At 57.4% G+C, this 270-nt stretch overlaps 1 protein-coding gene across 1 annotated transcript in view; it reads right to left on the reverse strand.

Annotated features, from left to right (window-relative positions):
* Nucleotides 1-270, reverse strand: part of LOC119585513 (Kv channel-interacting protein 4-like) — a 22,490-nt gene that overhangs the window by 971 nt on the left and 21,249 nt on the right. Inside the window, exon 5 of the mRNA XM_037934152.1 lies at nt 14-226. Coding sequence (XP_037790080.1) covers nt 14-226 — 213 coding nt within the window. The remainder of the gene's footprint in view (nt 1-13; nt 227-270) is intronic.

Below are 270 nucleotides of genomic sequence, written 5' to 3' on the forward strand. Positions count from 1 at the left end.
TCCATATACCTACATGAAAGATCTTCTCCACATGCTCCTTGGCGGACGATTCCTCCACCTGCGGCTCGGTGGAGCGGCCCATCATCTCGTAGATGGCGCTGACGACGTCCACCATCTCCGCCTTGGTGATGAGGCCGTCGTTGTTCACGTCGTAGAGGCCGAAGATCCACTGAAGCTTCTCCTGCGTTGTGCCTCGGGACACCGTGGAGAGGGATGCCAGGAAGTCCTTTTTTTTGCAAGGGTGGAGGTTGGGGGGGTTTGCAATGCGTG

The sequence above is a fragment of the Penaeus monodon genome, chromosome 19 (genome assembly GCF_015228065.2).
Source record: "Penaeus monodon isolate SGIC_2016 chromosome 19, NSTDA_Pmon_1, whole genome shotgun sequence".
Taxonomy (NCBI): domain Eukaryota; kingdom Metazoa; phylum Arthropoda; class Malacostraca; order Decapoda; family Penaeidae; genus Penaeus; species Penaeus monodon.